General features: G+C 38.6%; 2 protein-coding genes across 2 annotated transcripts; one reads left to right on the top strand and one right to left on the bottom strand.

Moving 5' to 3' along the window:
* Nucleotides 1-13: 13 nt before the first annotated feature.
* On the bottom strand, nt 14-7,700 carry LOC108888436 (heat shock 70 kDa protein 12A-like). Its single transcript, XM_018684426.2, has 4 exons — nt 7,399-7,700; nt 6,861-7,085; nt 6,057-6,228; nt 14-2,662 (listed from the first exon to the last, which is right to left on the bottom strand). The coding sequence occupies exons 1-4, from the start codon at nt 7,681-7,683 to the stop codon at nt 1,629-1,631; spliced, it is 1,716 nt and encodes a 571-aa protein (XP_018539942.1). The 5' UTR covers nt 7,684-7,700; the 3' UTR covers nt 14-1,628.
* A 130-nt stretch (nt 7,701-7,830) lies between these two features.
* On the top strand, nt 7,831-17,859 carry LOC108888437 (uncharacterized). The gene is made up of 13 exons (XM_051067273.1): nt 7,831-7,921; nt 8,761-8,838; nt 8,990-9,034; nt 9,224-9,271; nt 9,549-9,596; nt 9,847-9,894; nt 10,197-10,244; nt 15,924-15,971; nt 16,384-16,431; nt 16,570-16,750; nt 16,880-16,981; nt 17,062-17,133; nt 17,311-17,859. The coding sequence occupies exons 1-13, from the start codon at nt 7,896-7,898 to the stop codon at nt 17,500-17,502; spliced, it is 984 nt and encodes a 327-aa protein (XP_050923230.1). The 5' UTR covers nt 7,831-7,895; the 3' UTR covers nt 17,503-17,859.
* The last annotated feature ends 677 nt before the right edge of the window (nt 17,860-18,536 follow it).

Here is an 18,536-nt window from a genome sequence, read left to right as displayed (position 1 = left end):
TCTTTATGAGGTTCCAATGTTCTTCATCAGGAAATGAATAAACAGCAGATAATACAGCACAGATACAGAACAACAGACCATATACCTGCCTTAGTTTACAATGTTAGCTTACATTTCCACAGCCTCTGTTTTCTGATAATTTTACCTGTGTTGGTACCTGGCATCTCCTGGACTCTGGTGTTCAGAATGACTGAATTACATTTGTAAACTGATCTGCTTTATCACACATTGTTAACACATTGTTTTTTTCTTGGCTTTTCAAAGTAACCTCTGTCTGTGTTTTTATAGTAATACACAAAAATTCATTGTGGAAGTAGCAGTGATTGGCCTGCAGATGGATGGGTTTAACTGAAAAAGAACAGCTCAGAGCAGCTCATTAAAAAAAATGGATTTGAAAAAATAAATGTAAATTCAAGATTATAAACTATGAACATGAATTAGTTCGTTTTAATATGTATAAATTAAACTCTTGACTCTGGTGACATGCACTCAGCCTCCACCTCAGTCCTGGTCAGAGGTAACTGGCACTGTGAAAATGTAGTGCCAGTGCCAGGTTCTCTTCATAAACAGTGTTTATTATCAGGAAGAAACAGGCTGTGGCGATTGATTACTATAAAACTTAAAATGTATTTTATGTTTAGAAGTTTAAATATGATACATCTTTAATTCACACTTAGAATGACAACAAAAAGTTAAAGTTACACACACACACACACACACACACACACACACACACACACACACAAAGGTCCACTCTGGGAAAGTGCCTGGTCTGCCAAATGAACAGTTGAGCCCTAGTGAAATTGCAGTGTAATTATAATGTGATAGAGATTGATCTAATTAACCACAATGAAAACGATAAAGGCCTTCATAATGGTGAACACAATAATGCAAATACAGTCATATTCCTGATGGTAGATTATTTCAAATGACCACACTAATATCTTCTGCTCAAAGATAAAAATTGTAACATTACAATTAATAGAAATAATAGCAATGAAAAAACTGGAAAGGGGTTGGTTTGCCACAGTCTATAAAATGGATTCATGTCAGCAGGTCTACAGATCCTTCTGACAGTAGTTCATCTCCCTGCTATACATACACTCTGCTCCCAAACTCTGTCAACATCATCTGGTCTTTGACTCTGGTAAATACTTCTGAAATCACATTACATTTCTGCATCACATATCTTTCACATGTATTATGTAAATTGAGTATATATCTGCAGCCCTGCAAACCTGCTGTCAAAGGAAAGATCTTCTACACTATGAATAGAAAGTTCAGCTCCAAAAGGCCTTTGTGTTACAGTATTACACACATTCAATGTATGAACATTACAGAAGTCAACACTTCTACATTGTTACCCAAAGCTTAACAACTCTCTGAAAACATTTGCTTTAATTAAGCTGCTTGATAAAAACAAAACAGAGCAGAACTTTCCTCACTAAAACAAACTAAATATGAAAGAACAATATATTATTAAACCTGACGGCAAGAGATGGTCATGATTCTTCCATTTTAACCACATATGATTCAACTTGATTCAAGTTGTTATCCACAGCTGTTCATGATTCCTGATGGATTCACTTTGAGGAACAGCTGCAGTTTTGATATTTTCTGAAACATTTTTATGATTTAGTCATAAAGTCGAGTTTGACTGATGCTGTTGACATTGAATCCATGTCAGTGGCAGTTGCTGTCATTTCAGTGAAGCCAAACTTGATTTCCAGATTGACTTGACGATCCATACCACGTTTAGTGTCGGGCATGTCAATGATAAATGAGCCAAATTCCTCCATTCCCCACTCATCCACATAGAATGGATCTTTTCTTTCTGTGTGAAAAAATCTAAAGCTCATACTTTTCTGATCCACTTCTGTTGGACCTAATGTGTACTCTCTGGGTTTATCCCAACCAACATCTTCATCAATCTCCACTAGTTTCTTGAAAACATCCTTGCACCTCTCTCCAGTTGTGCTTGTGTATTTCTTTTCTGCCTTGTGCTTGGATTCATCAAACCTTGGAAAGACAGCGATCCCATAGGTAAAGGCACTTTTGCGAGATGCCACCACCTCTGGGTTTCTTCCAAACTTCACAGCTCCCTTCACAATTGCTTCTTGGGCTCTAAAAGGACACAGAACTTTACACTGATCACCAAACTGATCATTAATGTGTCCACGCAGAATCTTGCTTTCAGCGTACCCCCCCACTAACAGGATGAACTGGATGTTGAAATCTTTGTCCAAGATTTCTCTGAGACTCTCAGTGATGCTGTTCAGAGACTCAATGAAGAAAGACCTCATTTTGTCTTTTGAGATTTTGATTGACCCGTCGTTCCAGGATGCACCTTCCACTGTTTCAAAGATCTTTTCCATATTTCTGTGCCTTCCCTGAGCTAATGATCCCAGATTAAATGAACAAGTGATCTGAAGATCTTCATCCTTTCTTTTAAGAACTGCGAACTCATACATCATTTTCTGAACCTCACTGGGATACTCTCTTTCATACTCATCCCAGACACCATCACAGAAGATTTCTCTGAGGAACTCCTTGAATTTCTTGTCCACACTTTGTCCACCCAGATCATTTCCAGAGGCCTTGTGCAGCTCCTTCAGGGCTCCTCCATCCAGAACCTCATGGACAGTTATGTCAATAGTTCCACCTGCAACACAAAGGAAGTAGCAAAAAAAACAAAAAAACACTTTAGTGGATGTACTTAGACATGGACAATTGTCTGTTGGATAACATGTATCAGCTATTCTTGATCAATACTGCACCGATTCCAAAGATTTTTTGTCCCATAAATCATTTACACCCAAAAACATGGGAAATAAGACTCAAAACAAAAACAAACCAAAAAAAAAAAACAAAAAAAACAAAACACTTATCCTTTAAGTCAGATATTCAAAGCTAAAACTAAACTATTAAAATGTCATACATGTTCCTGTTTTTTAATGATAACATGATTTATACTGTTTGTTCATTTACTTTCTAACACCAGTTGCTGAAACTTCTGTAACACGTACATAAGTATTGTTAGGGAGTTGGGGGGACAGAGATGTTACTTCTCATTGTTGTAATCACACATGAGATGGCATCTGTTATGTTGTTTGACTTGTTTCTAATATTGTGCCTTGACATTTTATGATCAATGCATTAATATTAATATTTACACAGGAAGTTTGATCAGTCTGATATCTAAGTTTGTAATTTCTTAGCTTAAAGGGATCCTAGACTCTCCATTGCAAAGAAGCACACACAGTCACTGGGTCTAAATGTGTATATATAATTAATAACTACGACGACGAGCTGAACGACTTCTTCACTCACTTTGAGGCACACAACAGTACCCCTGCACCCCCTCCTGATGACCAGGTGCTGACACTGTCCCTGGACAGTGTGAGAAGAACCCTTGGCAGGATCAATGCATGCAAAGATCCGGGTCCTGACAACATACCTGGTCATGTACTGAGAGACTGTGCAGAGGAATTCACAGATGTCTTTACTGTCATCTTCAACATCTCACTGAGTCAGGCTGTTGTCCCCACGTGCTTCAAAGCCACCACCATCATTGTGTTTGCCCAACCCCCCCTCAATGGACCCCTTCCAGTTTGCAACCGCTCGACCGATCATGCTATCTCCACTGCCCTCCACTCAGCCCTCACACATCTGGACACAAAGGACTCATATGTTAGAATGCTGTTCATAGACTTCAGTTCAGCATTCAACACAACCATCCCCCCAACAGCTCATTCACAAACTGTACCACCTAGGGCTCAACACCTCGCTGTGCAACTGGCTGCTGGACTTCCTGACGGGGGAGACCACAGATAGTAACACATCCAGCACCATCACTCTGAACACAGGGGCCTCTCAAGGATGAGCTGAGCCCCCTCCTCTTCACTCTGCTGACCCATGACTGCACACCGACTCTCAGCTCCAACCTTTTCATCAAGTTTGGGGATGACACGACCGTGGTGGGTCTCATCAGCAACGGGGATGAGACAAACTACAGGAGCGAGGTGAGCTGCCTGGCCGAGTGCTGCAAAGACAACAATCTCTCTGAACAAGACAAAGGAGATTGTTGTGGACTTCAGGAGAGTGCACACCCAGCCATGCCCCTCTGACCATCAACAGTGCTACTGTGGAGAATGTGAGCAACACCAAGTTCCTGGGTGTGCACGTCACAGAGGACCTCTCCTGGACGATCAACACAGCATCACTGGCCAAGAAAGCTCAGCAGCATCTCTACTTCCTCTGCAAACTGAGAAGAGCCAGAGCCCCATCCTCCGTCATGTGCACCTTCTGCAGAGGAACCATCGAGAGCATCCTGACCAGCTGCATCACTGTGTGGTTCGGTGCTTGCACTGCGTCCTGCCGAAAGACCCTCCAGCGCATAGTGAGAGCAGCTGAGAAGATCATCTGTGCCTCTCTCCCCTCCCTTCAGGTCGTCTACAACACCTGCCTCACCTGCAAAGCCCTCTGTATTGCAGGTGATCTCACCCTCCCGTCACACTGCTTCTTCAGTCTGCTGCCATCAGGGAGGAGGCTACAGAGTCTCTGGGTCAGGACCAGCAGACTCAAAGACAGCTTCATCCACCAGACTGTCAGGAAGCTTAACTCACTCCCTGCTTTGCCCCCTCTCCCCCCTCTGAACTCTGGGCTCTGAGCTCCCAGCTCCCCCTTCAATAGCTCCCCCCCCAGATACATGAGCAGAGTGATATGTTGGAAGCAAATAGGTTTAACCTATAACTGTACAATCATATCAGTACCGAATTTTGATTTGCTTATAAATGAGACTGAAGTTAGTTTTTAGTCAATTTTACTTATTTCACTATTAACCCATGTCACAAACAGGTTATGAGGGTTTTAGCCTACTTGTCTTCGTAATCTGAGATGTTGGGGCAGGAACATAATCACTTAAGACATCACACAAGATAAGAAGTAACTTGGTGGCACTGCATTAATACAAACATGAATCACAGTATATTACTCACAAGTCTTAATACACTAAAGCTGATTAACTGATCTAGCAAAAGAATAAATGCTTCCTAACATTATTAATGAAGAAGTAGTGGTGTAGAACAGGAGGATAATCATTTGATTCAAGTAATCGTGAGCAGCATTGTGAAACTTTAATGTAGTCAATAGATGGCAGTATGGTTCCATGGCAGATATTGGAATTAATCCCTTAAATTATTATCTCAGTTAAACAGTATCATAGAATTCTCAGATTTTCACTGAATTGCTTGAAAACATTTGCTTAATAAAATGGTTTGCTTTACAGAATTGTTAGACAATTATTTCATATCGTTTCAAACATTAGGAGAAATAAGGAGGTATGAACTAAACATGGAGGAGAAGACCCTGGTTAGGTTTATAGATCTGTCCAATCTGCATAGTTCATACTTTCCTTGACAGAAGTGGGGAGACTTCATTCCTAAAGTCTGGAGAGCAGATGAGGTTCAGGTCATAATTCTTTGTGACCTGACTTTTACCTTAGTACAGTTCCTGGGAGAGGTTTGTTTTTACCTCTCCCCAGCTATGAACCCTGTGATAACCTGATCACATCAGACTGATGATGTCGCTACATACTACTATTATAACAACAGTTTGGTGAATGCTTCTCAAAGGTTTCACAGCTTAGTTACAAATGAATGTAATGGCACAGTGTTGTATTTGTTTTGCTCGCCTCATTTTAGTATCTGGACTCTTAGGACAAATCATTCAACCCCCAGGAACTCTCCTGTTCAGTTTTCTGACAGCCAGCAATGTTGTCTGTCCTGGCAAAAGTTGTGGTTTTGATCAGTATGTCCTTATTAGTCCAGAAATCCTTTCCTTGTCTAACTTCTTGTCAGTGGATAAAGGTGTGTTGTCCAATAAAAGCAACATGTGATCCACAGTAAAGACATATTAAGCTATGATTAAAACATTTAGGATTTAAGTAGAATATGAAATATCAAGACATCTGCAATGGCAAATCTTCCTGTGTTCATAAATGCTACTGGTTTTTAAAGCTTATATATGAATCATTTTCAGAAAACCACATACAGTACCTCCACAGTCGACGACAATGTATTGTGTTCCTGGAGAGTGCTCCAGTGAGTCTCCTCCATGGTTCTGTGTTATAAAACCTTCAGCTGGGAGCTTCTTACACCAGACTGAAGCTGCCTCTGGTTCCAGTGCAATGACCAACTTGTCTTCCTTTCCTTTGGTCACAATACCAGCCTAGAAGTAAATGGAAAAACTGATCAGTCCTTTTCCTGAGAAATTGCAGTGGAAAATCATCTTATCATATTGTGATATTTTCCGTCTTTGTATTATGTTTATTCATATAGTATCGTAATTATCTTATAAACTTGCGAGTGTAAAGACATTTGTCTAGTCCTCTGTAGAGTATGCAGTGGCCTAAGGTCCCAAGGGAGGTATCTGTTGGTAAGGTCATTCTGACCTGACAGATGATGTTCTGAATTCATTCCCAAAATTTTTGTAAAGTGCCAAAATATCTATGTGTTATCAGTTAGATTGGTTGTGCAACTCTTCTTGACTTTAAGAGTGTTGTGCCAAAAAAACCACACAGTCTGGCTCTAACATACCATAACATATTGAGCCAAAGTTAACTGACAGCGATGCCAGTAGTGAACTGATTGTTGATTGGTGTACAGAGATGGTCAAGAGCCAATAAGGCTCTCATCTCTCATTTTGAATGTTAAGAAATGCAATCAGTTTGGGTTCTGCAAAACACAATCTTGGGTTTTTTGTATTAATAAAAGATCTTTAACCTTCAAAACTTTTACTCAACCACAAAAAATAAAACATGAACTGCAGATCTCCCAACTCTCCATATCCAGTGTGGTTACCTGAGTTGCAGCTTCTCTCATGAACTGTTTGGCTGAAGGATCCCAGATCGCAGGTACAGTCAGCACCCAGGTGAAGTCAGAGGCAATAAACTTCCTCCCCTCTGTGTTTGCTGCAATGGTTTCCAAGGCGTCTTCCTTAAGGTATCGTAAAGCTTCAGTGAAAACCTTCAAGGCCTTCATTGACTTTCCATTTGCAGTTTTAATTGTTACATCTCTGTTGAGTTTCTGTTGGTGATTGACAAGATGTTAGTTCATACATGTTTGGAGCTTGTTTTACAAAACATACATGTTGAAACTAAAGCAACAGTTAACATGGAGACAGATCTGAGTTCTCATGTTAGTCAGTTTATTTTCCAGTCGTCTCTGTGTGGTGATGTGTCAGACCATCTGAAGTTACTTTGGTCTGCAGCTAATTTAACGAAATGGAACGGTAGGTTTATTATTAATCTGGTTAATGGTCTTATCAAAAAGTACAAAATATTAGCAATTAATAATTATATATGAAGAATATTGATATCATCAGATGATTTTTACTCACTGTGCCATAGAGGGACATCTTGAAGCATTCAAAGTATAAGTGTTTCCTTGCGTTCTCACCACGCATTTCAACATAAGCCATTTGAGCCTCATAACCAAACTTCATAAATTCTCCATGTTCATCAAAAAGGATGCAGGTTGGAGCCTTTGGTGTCTCTCTTGCAAGCTCTTCACCCCAGGGCTTTACATATGGATCAATTTCTTTCTCTGTGGATGTCAAACTGAAGGCATATCCACTGTAAGCAGTGCCAAAGTCTATCGCTATGATGAATGAGCCACCCATCATAGAAACAGGTGAAACTAGTCGAGGTGAGGAAAAGAATCAAAGTGCTGAGACGCAGCAGCTGCAGTGTTTTTATTATCTCTGCAGGAGGCGGAGCTCAGTGAGGACACCTCCACCTCCACCTCCTCAGTCTGTGTCACATTAATACTGGTGTCAGACTGAGTGAACACATTCACCTCATTCCTCCCTGACAGCAGGAGAGACAGCAAAGCAAAATGAGTAAATCTAGACGCAGCCACAGGTAAATATATCAAATATATAAATTTAATTCCATCTCCAACTTTAACCTGTCTGCAGATTAAAATCTTTGTAGTGTACAAGATATTTAACATAAAACAAGAATGAATTAAAGCCGTTTGTTAAATCTTTGTCAACTTTCTTTACCTGTGTTTCCTTAATGAGATTTAATGTATCGTCAAGTCAAATGGACAAGTCAGGGAAACCTCATCATGGGCAAAGGTTTGATTTATCAAAATTTGAGATTTAGACATCATAGTTTGAAGTAATGTCTCTACACACAGGGTAACTTCACTCAGTATTATGTCCTAAGATAAGAGCTCACAGTTTTCATTGTTACAAACCTGCAGCACATTATGTTTGTTCAAGTTCAAGAAACTTTGTTCAAATTCTTTAAAAACAAATGTTGCACTTCATAGACTGATACTCATAACTGGTTTGATAAATAAACCCGATACCTGTTGTGTTTTTGATCAGATTATAAAAACCAATGATTAGCAATTGATTTCTTTAACTTCCTTCAGATCAGCATGTCTGTCAGACAGAGTGATCAACTGTATTTCGTTACACTTGTACTTTAGCTACACTCTACTTGTTACTGTACTATACCTTTAAATTGAATATTAAAAAGGTGCAGATTGTTGCCTTGTGATTTTAAAACACAGCCTATTGATACATCAGGCAGATGCTGATGTTAAGACATGATCATGACTGTGATCCTGTGAATCCTATAATCTTGAAAGAATGAATGCAGAAACTGCTCCAGTCTGTTTCTCTGAAGGATCATCAGTTCACCCACAAATTAACAACAAGAAAATAATAACATGTATTTCTATTCTACAGAAGAAAAGGTCAGAAACCGAAGGATCTAAACAGCAGTCACCCATCACATGAACAAAACGAACGTCAACCCAGACACAGGTTTGTTTGATGTTGATGAATTAATGGACCTGACAGACGATTTAGAAATCAATCATCTGATAAGCAACGAACATTGACAGAATCAGTGATTTTATTAGTGAATATGTTCTGAATTGTTTTAAGTGACTAACCACTGATATTTTTAATACAGTTTGAACAACATGAAAGAATTTGGACAGACACTTGGAAAGGCAAGGTAAACATCTTTCTAAAAACACTTAGATGTATGAGATGTAAATAACAGATTTTAAATTCCCTACAGCTCCACATACACAGTGTGGACACTTTTTAATTTAGTTGGTACTTATTGAATTTGTTAGAAGGGTTAGTGGTTAAGGCTGGATTGATACCATGAAGCTTTTTCTCATGCATTTTTACCCCACAGATCTGCTCTGAACCATCAAATGGAAGAACTGAAATCAGTTATAGACAGGTACTGTACATGCAAAGAGCTGAAACTACAAAGTCCAGTTTGCTTTCTGAGTTAAACAAAACTAAATTACAGATAATAAACATTCTTTTGTTTGTTAAGATAGACAGATGAAGAATATCAGCTGCCAGTACAGTGGACAAAATGTCAGATTTATTTGTAAAAATATTAGATTGATGGATCTGAGAAGTCTTGAATGTTAACAGAATCAGTGATTTTGATAATGAATCTGGTCTTAGTGTTTTACCTAGACTAACAATTTTATAATGTTTTTACACAGTTTCACTGAGATGGAGGAATTTTACAAAAAGAACCTCCATGACGCAGGGTAAGCATTTTTCTAATCTTATTTTTAACACAAATAAAACAGGTTCTAAATCCACTACAGCTCCACATACACAGTGTGGACACAATAACTGCTGGACAATGCAATGTAATCTAACAGCTCTGCAGTAAATCCATCATGTTTAATCCAGGTTGTTCAGTGTCTTGATGATATGAATTTTAATTTAGTTGATACTCGAAGTTGTTCAGTAATAAAATGAAGCTTTTTCACACTCTGCATTTTTCCTCCACAGATCTGCTCTGAAACAATATGAGGAAGAACTGAAATCAGTCAAAGACAGGTACTGTAAATGCAAAGAGCTGAAATTAAGTTTGCTCTCTGAGGAAAACAAAAATGAAACAGTATCACAAAATGTTTTTCTTTTGTTTGTTAAGAAATTGTGTGAAATCAGCTGCCAGTGCAGTGAACATGTTGAATTGTTTGTAAAAATATTAGATTAATGGACCTGACAGACATTTAAAAAATCAACCATCTGAGAAGAAATGAATGTTGACAGAATCAGTCATTTTAATAATGATTTAATAAACTCTGTTTTTTATCTGGACCAATTTTTTATTATGCTTTTTTTTTTTTTTATCACAGTATGACTGAGATGGAAAAATTTTACCAACTGTACCTCCGTGAGGCAAAGTAAGTATTTTTCTAATCTTAAAGACTTTTCACACTGAGGGTGTTTTTATTTTGTGCAATTAAATCACACTTCAGTTTATTCTTTTGAACTGTTGTTTTTGTACTACCTCTACCTATAAGGGAAAAGACAGACTGGACTGTGGATCATTAAGGCCAGTTTGGTTCTTAACACTGATTACAATTTACTATACATATAAAGGAGGAGCTCCTTCCCCAACTTACCCACACTGACCAGACAAGGTTTATCTCTCTGATACAAACCCATTATAACATTAGATGTTTGTTGTACATATTGAGTTGTATCTGAAAATCTACATTGTAGATTAATACTTATGACATCAAAACTATGAACTGACTCACTCAAAGAATTGAATCTATAAAAATTAGCATTCTCCCAAGACTCTTCTTTCTGGGAGTGGAAAAAACTCAGAGTTAGGTCTGAAACTCCCAAAAGAGGAGGGAAGTATGGCTGTACTACATTTGAAGGATTTCTTGAACTTGTCTCAAATTAGGCAATTGATAAATCTGTGAAGATTACAATGTGAGGTAAAAGACATTGATTTATCACTAATTAAGGGCCCTCAAATTAAGGAAGTATTAGTAAAATGGTAAACAGACTGCATTTAGAAAGTGCTTTTCTACCCAAGTCAATTTTAATAACACTGAATCACAACCAAGATAACTCTGAGATTCCAAATGGCGGAGTTGGAGGCCAGGACAATGTCATCTACAGGAACTATATCATTGGAAAACGTATTTCTGAGGTGTTCGGGGCTAAGTTTACTAAGTTTTATTTCAGTTTAATAGTGAATAATCACAAGTCATCCAAATCTTAATGTCCTTAAGACTTTGTTAAAGCATCCTTTTGAGAGAGAAGATGTCTAGTTGTGATAATATTACTCAGGTGAAAGAAGGCAGTCCTAGAAGTTTGTTTTATGTGGATCATATCCTGGTCAAAGATAACTCCAAGATTCTTTACCTACTTAGTCCTACTTTATAGGACTGTGGTGCATAGCCTGTTAGTAAAAACAGATTGATCATATCCAGAAGAGAGTTGCTAATTAAGGGTAAAACTTCCTTTAGCAATCTTCTTGGAATGGGAATTAAGAGACAGGTTGATGGGATAGAAGAAGAAATTGTTGAAGTTATTTGGTGGAGGTCAATGGGAGAAAAACAGTCTAGATTCAGTTTTACAGCTGTTTCTAGGGATCCTGTGTCATGACATAACTCAAAGCTGGTTGAGGGCAGAAGGAGGTGGATTTTGTCTCTAATAGTTAAAATTTTATTATTAAAGAAGCTCATGAAATCATCACTACTGAGTGTCATTGAAATACATGGATCTATAGAGCTGTGATTCTCTGTCCTGGCTATAGTGCTGAAAAGAAACCTGGGGTTGTTCTTATTATCCTCTATTAATGATGAGTAATAGGCATTACAGAGGGATTACTTCTTATACATTTTAAGACTGTCTTGCCAGGCTAAGCGGGATTATTCTGGTATGGTTGAATGCTTTATTCTTTAAAGTTTTCACATTGCTTGCTTTAATATGTGGATTTGGGAGCAAATTTCTTTTGTTTTATTATTTTCTTTTTTAGCTGTTTTTGCATCAAGCGTTATTTGCATTCAATCTGCACCACTGTCTACAAGACAATTAAGAGTTACCATAGGAGTCCTCTGTTATATTGAAACATGGCATTGAATTAAGAGCTAATGGAATCACTTCTTTAAATTTAATTACAGCATATCTAGTAAGAACATTTTTAGTTAATGGCATATTGAGATAAATGCCAAGCTAAGGCTGTCATTGTTGACGTCCACGCGAATATTAAAATCACCTACTATAATAAGTTTATCTGTTCTAGGGACTAAACTCGATGTGAACTATAAAAAGTCAGAGTATGGTCCAGGAGCGTGGTACACTATAACACATAGAACTGGCTTTAGTGTTGTCCACTTTGGGTGTGACAAACTAAGAACAAGGCTTTCAAATGAATTATAATTGAGTTTAGGTTTAGTGTTAATTAATAAACTGGAATCGGAAGTGGCTGCAACTCCACCTCCATGGCCAGTGTCTCGGGGGTTGTGAGTGGATCCATTAAGGCTGACTCATCAGGACACAGCCAGGTTTCACTAAGATAAAATAAAATGACCTGATAATCTGATGGGGGTTGGGGGCAGACACACTCTCTATGGGATGTTGGAGGGTTGAGGTGGGGTGACTGCTCAACAACCACTCAGAGTGCTTCAACTTCACTCAAGTCACACTCACCCAGTCACATGCACATGTTGTTCAGAATTTCTTCTGCTCCAGCTTCCTCCTACACTCTAGAGACATGCAGGTTAACTGGTGACTCTAAATTGTCTGTAGGTGTGAATAGTTGTTTGTCTCTATATGTCAGTCCTGTGATGGACTGGTGACCTGTCCAGTGTGTACCATCCTCTTGCCCAATGTCAGCTGCTATTGCCCCCCATCACATGATCCGACTGGGATCCCTAGATCCCTAAGTGGATAGCTAAAGGAATAACAGATGTAATTTGGATAGATATGACAATTAAAAGATTTTCAAACTTTAAATAAATGCTTTAGAAAAGCAAGACTATCATTACTTTGACCAAGTTGTTAAAAATTAGTCACATGCAGCCCATTTGTGAGAGTTAAAAGAAGGCTGTATAAGGCTTCAGAGTATGTCAAAATAAATGGGGAAATTAAAGTAATTTTGAGATTTCATCTGAGGAATGTTACAGATTGTCTTTCAGTGGAAGTGTACCAACTCACATAAATGGAGCAAAATTTGATGGAAGTATAAGATTTCAACTGCCGTAGACTGTGTGGGAATCAATCACTAGCATACTGTATTCATTAATCAGCCATAACATTATAACCACTGACCTGTGAAGAGAATAACACTAAGAACACTGATAGGTGGGCAATATTACAGTCAGTTCTTAAAGTTGATGTGTTGGAAGCAGAAAAAATGGCCAAGATTAAGGAATTGAGCGATTTTGACAGGAGTCAAATTGTGATGGCTTCTCAGTCTGCAGTGGCCAGGACCAACCAAAAGTGGTCCAAGGAAGGAAAACCAGCAAACCAGCAACAGGGTCATGGGAGGCCACGGCTCACTGATATACAGTGCCTTGCAAAAGTATTCACCCCCCTTGGCATTTGGAATTAATTGTTTGAGGGTTTGCATCATTTAATTTACAGAACATGCTTACAACTTTGAAGATGTGATTTCTTTTTTATTGAGAAGCAAACAACAAATATCTCAAAATAACAGAAAACTTCAATGTGCATAACTATTCACCCCCCTAAAGTCAGTACTTTGTAGAGCCACCTTTTGCAGCAATTACAGTTGCTTTGGATAAGTGTCTATGAGCTTGCCACATCTAGCCACAAAGTTTTTGCCCATTCCTCAAGGCAAAACTGCTCCAGTTCCTTTAAGATGGGTGGTTTCCTCTTGTGAACAGCAATCTTCAAGTCTGACCACAGATTCTCTATTGGATTAAGGTCTGAACTTTGATTAGGCCATTCCAACACCTTCAAATGTTTCCCCTTAAACCACTCGAGTATTGCTTTTGCAGTATGCCTAGGGTCATTGTCCTGCTGGAAGGTGAACCTCCGTCCCAGTCTCAAATCACTGGCAGACTGAAACAGGTTTTGCTCAAGAATGTCCCTGTATTTAGCACCATCCATCTTTCCTTCAATTCTGACCAGTCTCCCAGTCCCTGCTGCTGCAAAACATCCCCACAGCATGATGCTGCCACCACCATGTTTCACTGTGGGGATGGTGTTCTTGGGGTGATAAGATGTGTTGGGTTTTCGCCAGACATAGCGTTTTCCTTGGTGACCAAAAAGTTCAATTTTAGTCTCATCTGACCAGAGCACCTTCCTCCATACATTTGGGGAGTCTCCCACGTGCCTTTTGTCAAACTCAAAACCCTCTCTTATTTTTATCTTTAAGTAATGGCTTTTTTCTCACCATTCTTCCATAAAGCCCAGCTCTGTGGAGTGTATGGCTTATTGTGGTGTTATGGACAGATACTGCAGCATCTGCTGTGGAACTCTGCAGCACCTTTAGGGTTACCTTTGGTCTCGGTGTTGCCTCTCTGATTAATGCCCTCCTTGCTCAGTCTGTGAGCTTTGGTGGCCGGCCCTCTCTTGGCAGGTTTGTTGTGGTCCCATGTTCTTTCCATTTGATGATGATGGATTTGATGGTGCTCCAGGGGATCATCAAAGATTTGGATATTTTTTTGTAACCCCATCCTGACTTGTACTTTTCTACAACTTTTTCCCTGACTTGTTTTGAGAGCTCCTTGGTCTTCATGTTTGTTTTTTTTTTTAGTGTTGCCTCTTGCTTAGTGGTGTTGTAGCATCTGGGTCCTTTCAGAAAAGGTGTATATATACACTGACAGATCATGTGACACTTAGATTGCACACAGGTGGACTTGATTTCACTAATTATGTGACCTCTGAAAGTAAATGGTTACACCAGAACTTTGTAGGGGCTTCATAGCAAAGGGGGTGAATACCTATGCACACACCAATTTTCAGTTTTTCATTAAAGAAAATAGATAACATACAGTTCACTTCACCAACTTAAACTATTTGGCACAGATCAATCACATAAAATTCAGATTACAAAACATACATATTTACAGGTTGTAATGTAACAAAATATGTAAAATGCCAAGGGGGGTGAATACTTTTGCAAGGCACTGTACCTTTCCAGTTAACACTTTTATTTTAGGAATAGTTAACTTTCATTTAGCACACTTCAATTAATATGTATATAGTGTTCTGATATGATATCTACTGGTAAGAAAACCATAGGCACTGGCTGTGCCTATGTCTGACTCCCTCACAATAGAGGAATGGATAGACATAGCTGATAAAGTGCATATAATGGAAAAAATAGTTTCACTTTTCCTACAAATGAACAGATTTACAAAGTTATGGTCAAAATGGATTTTGTATGTATAAATGGTAAATGGACTGTACTTATATAGCGCTTTTCTAGTCTTTTCGACCACTCAAAGCGCTTTACACTACAGATCACATTCACTCCATTCACACACATTCATACAGCACATGTTCTATATATCTAATGTGCTTTCTAAACACATTCACACACATTCACACACCGATGTGACATCACACACATCGGAGGCAATTTGAGGTTCAGTATCTTGCCCATGGATACTTCAGCATGAATCGAACCACCGACCCTCTGATTGGTGGGCGACTGCTCTACCTCCTGAGCCTCCTGAGCCACAGCCGCCCCGTATAATGTATAACAGTCATGGCCACATTGGATGTTTAAAAATTAATATAGCCTTTATTGTTGTGGGTTTTTATCTGATGGCCTAAGAAAAAGGTTGTCTGGTCTCTTAACCAATTTTGATTTCAAAACTTAGATAACTTAATGGATTGCCTCCTAACACCTCAGTACATATCTTTGTTTCTGTACATCCCTCCTACAATAATTATTTGGAATGTTATGGAATGCTTGTTGTTTTAAAAAAATGATGATTCAGTGCCTTATATTACTGATATGAATTTTACTTAAGTTGATATTTCATGATACTTGTTCCTTTTTCCTTTTCACATGCTACATTTTACTCCACAAGATCTGCTCTGAAATCCTTCAGTCATAACCTTTTCATTGTGTTTTTACACAGTTTGGCTGAGATGGAAGCATTTTACAAAGAGAAACTTAACAAAGCAAGGTAAATATCATACTAAAAATACTTTTAAAGATACATAATAGAGGCTTTAAATCCATTGTAGTTCCACACCTGGACAAAACAACACAGTTTAACACCTTTTCAGTAATTATTATCTCCATGAAACTCAGAACATTCATGTTTTATTAAAGCTGTGTCCGTGTGTTTGAGGTTGTAGTTCCTGATGGTATACTGGATCTAAATGATACTGTAAGATGTTCCTAATATTACCACCAAACCAATAATGTGGAGACATTCTTACAGTGCTGATATTTTCTAAATATTGAGCTCCTCTACAGATTACTGTAAAACATAATAAAACTCATTCTGGCAATTCAGTGAGTTCACTGATGCTTAATCACTCTGCAACAATATCATAAACATTTTTTCACATGCAGTATATTTTATCTCACAGATCTGCTGTGAAAGAAATAGAGGAAGAATTCAAGTCTTTTAAAAACAGGTAATGTACATAGGTGAAACATCAAATTCTAATTTGATGTGCAGGTTGCTCCAGAGACATCAAACATATATTAAAAGTAGGAGGAATTTGTTTCATATCAGATTTTGGTTAATTAAATGTTATGTGTGTTTTACACAGAGTTGCAGACGAAGTCACTCCTTCAATAAAGACAGGAAACACTGAGAGCATGAACAGCCCAGTCAGTAAAACCAAACTGACAGAGATGTATGATGATCTGAGACTGTGCCAGTGGCCTAAAATCAAAGATCAGCTGAAATCTGAACAAACAGATGTAGAGCAGGTCAAACCTCGGATTCAGGTACAGTACTGTCTGATGAAATTAGTTTACTCAGCAGTGAACCAACTCAGTTCTTATTCAAAGTATCTGATGTTGAACTAAAGTTACTGTGTTTCTCTTGTTTATTTGACTCAAATCTGATGACAATAGAGCCAGTTTAAAGAAGCAGCAGATCAAATGGAGACAAAGAAGCAGCAGATAGATGAGGTGTTCAGACTGATTGAAAACAACAGTGGACTAACTCCTCAGAAGGTATTATACTGAAAACTGTTGTCTAAAACGTCATCATTAAAGCTTCTGCAGCTTTTCTCTAAGAAACATTTTTGTTCCAGGTTGAAGAGTTGAGACGATCAGCGATACAGAGTCTTCAGCTAGAAGTGTACCACAGCAGGACAGATGATAAGGTTTGTTTGCTAAACATCACACACAGATACACTGTACATTCAGGAAGCAAATGGACCAACACTATATTATCAGGAGTCCATACTATCTGATAACATTTATTCATTACAGGAACTTAAACAGAAAATCTGAGGATCAGTGAACTGAACATGTAAAGTTGAACCATTTCTCCCAAACAGACTCCTGTTCCTCAACATGGAGGTCACTACCTCCAGAAAATCATGGAGAAGTTCAGACTTGAATGCTCCTGGTTGGGTTGCTTGATGGCTTTAAACAATCCTCCTCTTCAGCCGGACTGGGAGAATCATGTTCCTGGGATGGATGAGTGGGACATTTTCCCAAAAAAGATCAGAGCTGTTTCTGCTGTGTAGAGAAGGCAAAGCTAGTTATCTGAAGTTAGAAGCTCTTTGCTTTTGTCATGGAACACAAACCAAAACCTGCAACCTGACTTTGTTTGATTTCTGAATAATGTCTGAGTAATTTTAACATTTTACACATTTTACCCCAAAACACTTTTCAGCTTTGTTAACAAGAATCACAATGTTCAACTGAAATTTGAAGTATTTTTATTTTTATCCCAGCAGCTTAGAGATGGCAGTTCAGCTTGAATGAGCTTGAAATTAGTTATTGGTAAGAGTATTTGTAAAATTGATTCAAATTTCTGTTTTTATAATCACATTCAATAAAATTCATTTAGAGGTACAGAGAATGGTGCTACAGAATAGTATTACTGTTAATTTCCACTTTTCCACCAATGCCCAGATCTTTTGGTGGTCTTTGTGTTGTTAGATCACCAGGAGTGTCCCTGTACACATGGTCTATGCCAGTTCCCTTTCTCTATAGCCTTCAGCTATAGGGAGAAAAATCCCTGACCTATATTTTCAGAAGCTGTTTAAGCTGGTGTCGAGGAGACTCACCTAGCTTTTAACTGCCTTCCTCCGGATGCCTACCCTGATACCACCAGAGCTGCACCTGACCAAGTAGCCCCTGTAAGTCAGATACGATCACCAATCACCTGGATCTGAAAAAGAAGGGATTGGCGGCCTGGCTGTGACTGAAAAGAGAGATAGTGGATTTGATGGTGTTTAGTACCACTGAACTGAGTGATGCAGATTGGAGGATGAGTATTCTGTGCTTGTCTGGCTACTGAGAGACATGTACAAGCAGGCATAAGCCAGCCAAGCAGAGCAATCATAGCTGTTGTGGTCTGCATTGCAGCACACTTAAGAAGCCTTTTCTCCATTTCAGTGCAGATTTTTGTCTGGGGAGCAAAGACAATATCTGTGTTTGGGTTTGTAGCTGACAAAGAGCCTGGTTTGGTGTAGACAGTGGAGAGAGCAGCATAATTTAATGCCCTTTTGCCACGACGCCCTCTCCCTGTGCATCATTCAGTGGAGGAAACTGA

The sequence above is a fragment of the Lates calcarifer genome, unplaced genomic scaffold, assembly GCF_001640805.2.
Source record: "Lates calcarifer isolate ASB-BC8 unplaced genomic scaffold, TLL_Latcal_v3 _unitig_1364_quiver_856, whole genome shotgun sequence".
Taxonomy (NCBI): Eukaryota; Metazoa; Chordata; class Actinopteri; family Centropomidae; genus Lates; species Lates calcarifer.
This window is presented reverse-complemented; position numbering and strand designations above follow the sequence as displayed.

What these genes read in the sequence shown, in the direction of transcription:
- LOC108888436 (XM_018684426.2), bottom strand. Translation starts at nt 7,683, where the DNA reads ATGATGGGTGGCTCATTCATCATAGCGATAGACTTTGGCACTGCTTAC. An exon ending in AGATGTCCCTCTATGGCACA is followed by an intron (nt 7,086 to 7,398) that starts GTGAGTAAAAAT and finishes AATCACCAACAG; the next exon opens with AAACTCAACAGAGATGTAAC. An exon ending in TGAGAGAAGCTGCAACTCAG is followed by an intron (nt 6,229 to 6,860) that starts GTAACCACACTG and finishes ATTTACTTCTAG; the next exon opens with GCTGGTATTGTGACCAAAGG.
- LOC108888437 (XM_051067273.1), top strand. Translation starts at nt 7,896, where the DNA reads ATGAGTAAATCTAGACGCAGCCACAG. An exon ending in CTGAAATCAGTCAAAGACAG is followed by an intron (nt 9,895 to 10,196) that starts GTACTGTAAATG and finishes TTTTTATCACAG; the next exon opens with TATGACTGAGATGGAAAAAT. An exon ending in GAGAAACTTAACAAAGCAAG is followed by an intron (nt 15,972 to 16,383) that starts GTAAATATCATA and finishes TTTATCTCACAG; the next exon opens with ATCTGCTGTGAAAGAAATAG.